We start from the raw sequence: 6,670 nt of genomic DNA on the forward strand, positions 1-6,670 counted from the left end.
ACCACAGCCAGCTCCGCGATGCTATAATCCTTGGCCGGGGGTACCTGCGCTATTTTTGGGGAGATGCGATAGAAGAGTGCTTGTGATGTTTGTATTCACTGCGGGGCTAAATTTAGTTAGGTGATGTAGTATTTTGAAATATGCAAGAGAGGAAGAAAGTGCGAAGAAAAGGGAAAATGCTATGATTTAGGATTTTGTTTCCTGATGGCAAAAAGGATAGAATTTATACCTTTTTGGAAGAGAAGAAGAAAGAATGTCAGGTTTATTTAACAACAACAAATGTATTAAAGGTCTCTCTGATTTGCGGGGGGAAATATGCTTATGGTTGGAATTTTATAAAAATGTTCCATAAGGATCAACATTGCCCCATAGAGAGACAACATACGCGACATGTTTGATTTCTTTTTATGCACACAAACCTAACGATGTAAGGACATAAATTATGAATTTTGTTCGTAACAACTCAAAAAAGGGATGGATGGAAGAATTCCTTTTCAAAATTTCAATACCATAATAATTTATGTTTTTTTGGTTCGTCAAACAAAACAAAAAAATAGTAGATTTTTACTTCTTTTTTTGGAATTAGATAGTAATGAGAGTTTCGGTTCAGTTTCGAATTTCGACTTGATCGCAGAATAACGTTATGTTGTTTGAATTTATTCACATATTTAAAAGTAATTTACTTAATAAATAATTTTGTCATGTTTTTCACTCTAAGCCGGGGATATGACACATTACTATGTGCTACAAAATAAAAAAAATTAAAAACACCCGACCCCCAGGTTTTCGCCTTGTCGTGGCGGGGGGGCTTACGTTTGACTCTCCAACAATCCAGTTGCAGAGCCTTACAACCAAGAAAACCAAAAAAACGCAGGGATGTTTATCTAAATAAAAAATCATGGAAAACAAAAGTTTACAAGAAAATGAAATTCGAGTGGGGATATACACTCAAGTGTCGGCAGAAGTCACGGCTGCCGGCGAGGGCTTGGCTTCGCAAGAAGCTAAGTCGCCAGTGACAACTGTAAACAATGAAAAGCAAGAGCTAAAAAGACAGAAGGCCGTCATTTTGTCAGTAGATCAACTTCCTGACCTAGATAGGTTAACTATCGATGGTTTGAAATCCCCGAACGGACCTCCTTCTATAGGTAGTCAAACGGAGGATGAGCTACTGGAAGACCCGAGTCAAAAAAACACTACGCTTAAGTCTGCTGAACACCTCCAAGAATCGAGGAAGCGCAGGAGCTACAGATGTTCTAAAAGATTCGTGAGAGCCACTGAAAGCAAAGATCCTTCCACTCTCAGTGCGAGGGACAAGGCTCTTGTTAAAAAGCATAAAAAGCTGATAAGGTCCTACGAACGTAAGGCAGGGATTGCCACTACACCCGTAGACCCCTCTCAGCAAAAAGATAACAAAAAGTCTGAGAGCAAAGGAGTTGATGCTGCCACATCTAGGTCGGCCCCTAAAAAGGTTGACTGTGAGCAGGCTGGTATTAGCTCTAATGCTCGAAAAGGCGCAGAGAAAGATCAGACGACGACCAACAAGAAACTGCCCTCTAATGTTACAAACAGTAAAACGCAAGTAGGCAACTCTTCTAGGACGAAGTCTGGAGCAACAAAAAGAGATAGGTCGGAGGAGACAGCCAATACTGACGGTGTCAAAAAATTGAAAACCAACAGCTTCGACACTACCCCGATCGATCTACAAGCAGCCATAATAAGTCGAGACAACCCTGATGGGAAAATCTCGGCGGAACATTGGCTACTTGTGGAAAATGAGATCCTCAAAGCGATGATGGCGTTACCCGAAAACGATAGTCCTGCGAACTATATCTTCGACGGCGCTGGATGGCGAAAGGGAGTTAAAGTGGTCTGCTGTGGTGATCGGAAAACAAGAGACTTCCTTTCCAACATAATCGCCAAATGTGGCGAACTGTGGGAAGGGGCGTCTCTTGAAATCGTTCCCGTGACAGCTATACCACTTCGCCAGCAGATCAACATATGGATCCCACCTCCTGCATGTCACGAGGATGCGGACATAATCAAACTGCTAAAGAGACAGAACATAGAAATACCCGTAGGGGATTGGAGGCTCATCAAATCTAAGGTGAGCCATAGCGGAGTAGGGAAAGACCTCTTGTTCGCGGTGGATGAGAACTCTGACCTCCTGCTAAAAACGAAAGGAGACGTGCTGAAGTACGGTATTGGCACCGTAAAGGTAAGAAGGCATGAAAGCAAAGGGGAGCCAAAAGCTGCTGGTGGTGCAAATCAACTTGCATCACGCTAAAGCAGCGACTCACGACCTAATGCTCTTCATGTCTCAAAATAACGTGGATGTGGCTTTGATCCAAGAACCATGGATCTGTAAGAACCAGGTAAATGGATTAAGGTCAAAATACTATAACCTTTTTCATTCCACGTCTGAAGTAGGTAAAGTAAGAAGTTGTATTTTAACCAAAAAGTCAATTAACGCTTTCTTTTTATCTAGGTACAGCAACAATGATAACGCGGCAATCAGCGTTGAATCTAAGGAAGGCAACTTCATCTTAACGTCGACGTACATGCCATACGAGGAGGAGAGCCCACCATCAAAAACAGTCCGGGAGCTTGTGGATTATTCCACGGTAAATGGAACACCTTTGGTGATGGGATGTGATGCCAACGCCCATCATACACAATGGGGTGGTAATGACATCAATAAAAGAGGTGAGTCAATTTTTGAATACATTCTTTGTTCTAACATGACGATATGTAATAGGGGTAATCACCCAACATTCCGAAACAAAAACAGAGAAGAAATTCTAGATCTGACTCTTATGAGCAATAATGAGCAAATTTCGATAGGAGATTGGAGAGTTTCTCCAGAGGAATCCTTTTCGGATCACTTTAGAATACTCTTCACCCTAGACAGAAATTTAATAGATATCAAGCCTTACAGAAACCCAACTAGAACAAATTGGATAGAGTATACAAAATGGCTGAATGAGCATATCGACCCTCCAAGGGAAAAAACGCTTGTAAACACATCAGCCATCGATAATACCGTCCTAATCCTTACTAGTAAAATGAAAAAATCTTTTGAAAAACACTGTCCCCTATCTCGTTGCACAAAACCCACTAACCCACCATGGTGGAACAGTGAGCTAAAGGAACACAGAACAGAGGTCAGAAAACTTTTCAATAGAGCAAAAATGAGTAAATTAGAGAGTGACATGAATTCATACAGAGCCAAACTTAACCTTTATACCAAAGAACTGAGGAAGGCTAAAAGGGATTCATGGGCTAGGCACTGCGAATCCATTGAGAACACAAGTGAGGCGGCTAGGCTTCGTAAAGTCCTTGCTTCTAACCCCACGACACCGGGTTACATTAAGCATCCTGATGGATCATGGTCGAACTCGAGCCAAGAAACACTTGAACTCTTTATGGAAACACACTTCCCTGGCTGTAAAAATACCGATATTCCTGGTTCCAAGCAATCGAACCTGCTTGAATCCACACACCAAGAATTAAACATAGAACAGATTATTACAGAGCAGAAGATTATCTGGGCAATCAACTCGTTTAAACCCTATAAATCTGCTGGACCAGATGAGATAATTCCAGCTTTTCTTCAAAACGCTTTAAATGTAATAGCACCATGGCTTAGGGTTATTTTCACTAGTTGTATTAAACTTAGATACGTCCCTATGAGTTGGAGAAAAGTTAAAGTGGTCTTTATTCCAAAAGCTGGAAAACCGACACACTCAACTGCAAAAGATTATAGACCAATAAGTCTTTCCTCGTTTCTCCTTAAGACACTGGAAAGAATCATTGATCTGCATATTAGGGAACTTCTCAATTCTAACAACCTTTGCAACTACCAACACGCTTACCTTAAAGGCAAGTCAGTGGAAACCGCATTGCACGAGGTAGTTTCTCATATTGAGAAAAGTCTTGAAAACAAGGAACATACACTAGCAGCATTTTTAGATATTGAAGGAGCGTTTAACAACGTTAACACATAATCAATAAAATACTGTCTAGTCGATATTGGAGTTGATTCAGTTTTAGTAGACTGGATCCATACAATGTTAAATGGCAGAATCATTTACTCACAATTGGGAAATAGTACTGTAGAGAAAACAGTAACTAGGGGTACTCCACAAGGAGGGGTTCTTTCGCCTCTCCTTTGGATCCTTGTGGTTAACAAAATTCTTACAAAACTTAAAAGTCAAGGTATAAAAATAGTAGCTTATGCAGATGACATAGTAGTTCTGATAACAGGTAAGTTTCTTACCACCATCGGAGACATTATGGAACGCGCACTCAAAGAAATATCTTCTTGGGCAGCACAAAATGGTCTTGGGGTTAACCCCACTAAAACAGAATTGGTTCTGTTCACGAAGAAAAGGAAACAAGGGGACTTTAATCCTCCTAAACTTGATGATATTCCTCTGATACTTTCCAAAGAAGCTAAATATCTTGGAGTAATCCTAGATTCCAAGCTTACATGGAAACGTAACACCGAAGAAAGAATGAAAAAAGCACTATGCGCTTTCTACACTTGCAAAAAAACCTTTGGTGCACGATGGGGTATGCGACCTCAAGTCATCCAATGGATGTATACGGCGATTATTCGCCCCATACTTACCTATGGTTCGATCGTATGGTGGGAAGCTGTTGAGAAATCAAGCTATCTCAAGAACCTTAACAAAGTACAGAGATTAGCGTGTATAGGGATTACAGGGGCACAAAGGTCTACGCCACAAGCAGGTTTAGAAATGATCTTGGACCTTCCAGTCCTGGACGAGTTCATAAGATGCACGGCAGCCAAAAGCGCACTTCGATTAAAAGAACTGGGCTACTGGAAGCAAAACACTTATGGTCATGGGTCTATCATGCAAAGATACGACACAGTTCCTGGATTGGAAGCGACTACAGATTACATTCCACCCTTGATAGATTTCAATAAAAAATTTTCCATTTTAATACCAGAAAGAAAAGGATGGGATCACAATTCGCTTATCAGCAAACAAGGAATACCCTTCTACACTGATGGTTCAAAAATGGAATCAGGAACAGGAGCTGGGGTGTTCTGCAAACCTCTCAATATTAGAGAATCATTCAGACTCCCAGACGATTGTAGTGTCTTTCAGGCTGAAATTTTTGCTATAGAGAAAGCGGCAGAATTGGTACTCAAAGAAAAACTAATCTCCTCGGAGATTACATTCTTTGTGGACAGTCAGGCTGCTATCAAAGCTCTAGACAGTGAGACAATAAGATCCAAGGCGGTTTTAAACTGCAGGAAAAGAATCAATAGTATTTGCTACACTAACCAAGTTAAACTCTGCTGGGTTCCTGGACATAGCAAAATAGAAGGGAATGAAATAGTGGATGAACTAGCTAGGTTAGGCTCAGCATCAAATGAGAATATTAGCATCCAATTAGCAAAGGGACCAGATATCCCTATCGGTGTGCTCAAAAGGAGAATAGACCTATTGACTAGAGAACAAATCAATAACACCTGGAAAACTAGGGACGATTGCATTATTTCTAGAAGTTTATGGCCCAAAACCAATGAAAAAGAAACTCGGTATTTATTATCCCTGAGCAAAAAGAACATTAGAGTCTTGATAGGTGTACTAACGGGTCATTGTGCCATTGGCACAATGGCTATTAGAATGGGTGTATTTGCACCTGATTTCTGTAGGAGCTGTCAAGATGTAGAGGAGATAGAATCCATTAAACACCTGCTCTGCGAATGTCCAAACCTCCAAACAAACCGACTTCGTTTCTTTGGAACGAGGTTCGTGGATGAACTGGACGATCTAGCGCAGGTACCAATGGCTAACATGAGAAAATTTATTGAGAGTACAGGATGGTTCGTTAATGAGCCAGTCTTTGTAAACCGATAGACCAGTTTAGGAACATCATTGCGATTTTTAAAATAAGAGGGTATCACAATGGACCAACAGGCCCCCGTGTATGCAACAGCTTAGCTGTGCACCACCCTATTAACCTAACCTAACCTAACCTAACATAATGTAGGCTGTTTATATGGTCGAATAATGCATACAAATATTTTTGTTATATTTTTAGAACCCTCCATTTTTTTTTTATTTACAAAAAATCATTTTTACAAACTTTACGAGGTAATCTATCAAAATCTGAGTCAGTTTTTTAACAATTCTCAATATGTTATATGTTTTTGGAAAGAGGGTTCTCAGACCTTTTAAACGATGTATATAAGTCTATTGTTTAAACAAATTAAGTGTAGGTTTTTATCCCATAAATCTTGAAAAAGTGATTTTTTCCTAAATTTTTTCAACTTTACCCATTTTTTATTGCACAATAAAACAAACACAAAAATAAATTAAGGTTAGGTATATTCTGAAAGAATATTATATGTTTAGGCACAAATTGGTGTATTGTTTTATTGAATTTGACCAAAAATACGGAATCTATGCTACTTTTTCGTAACTAGGAAATTATGGCATATCATGATGTGAATTGCAAAATGCACAATAGGGTGCTCGTTATTTTAAAATAATTAGAACTTGTATGCTTCTAAGATCTTATATGGTTGGAAATAAACTAAAAAAAAGATTCCCTAAGTTTTAAGTCTCTAACTTAATTTGAACCCGTCCCGCAAAGCGGTTGAAGTTTCTTATGGTAATAACATGAGGTTTCT

At 39.6% G+C, this 6,670-nt stretch overlaps 1 protein-coding gene across 1 annotated transcript; it reads left to right on the forward strand.

Annotated features, from left to right (window-relative positions):
• Window positions 1–4,067: 4,067 nt before the first annotated feature.
• On the forward strand, window positions 4,068–5,894 carry LOC129911141 (uncharacterized). The gene has a single exon (XM_055988829.1). The coding sequence runs from the start codon at window positions 4,068–4,070 to the stop codon at window positions 5,892–5,894; it is 1,827 nt and encodes a 608-aa protein (XP_055844804.1).
• The last annotated feature ends 776 nt before the right edge of the window (window positions 5,895–6,670 follow it).

The sequence above is a fragment of the Episyrphus balteatus genome, chromosome 1 (assembly GCF_945859705.1).
Source record: "Episyrphus balteatus chromosome 1, idEpiBalt1.1, whole genome shotgun sequence".
Classification (NCBI taxonomy): Eukaryota; Metazoa; Arthropoda; class Insecta; order Diptera; family Syrphidae; genus Episyrphus; species Episyrphus balteatus.

Excerpts from the sequence above, each read along its gene's own strand:
- LOC129911141 (XM_055988829.1), top strand. The coding sequence starts at position 4,068 with ATGTTAAATGGCAGAATCATTTACTCACAATTGGGAAATAGTACTGTA.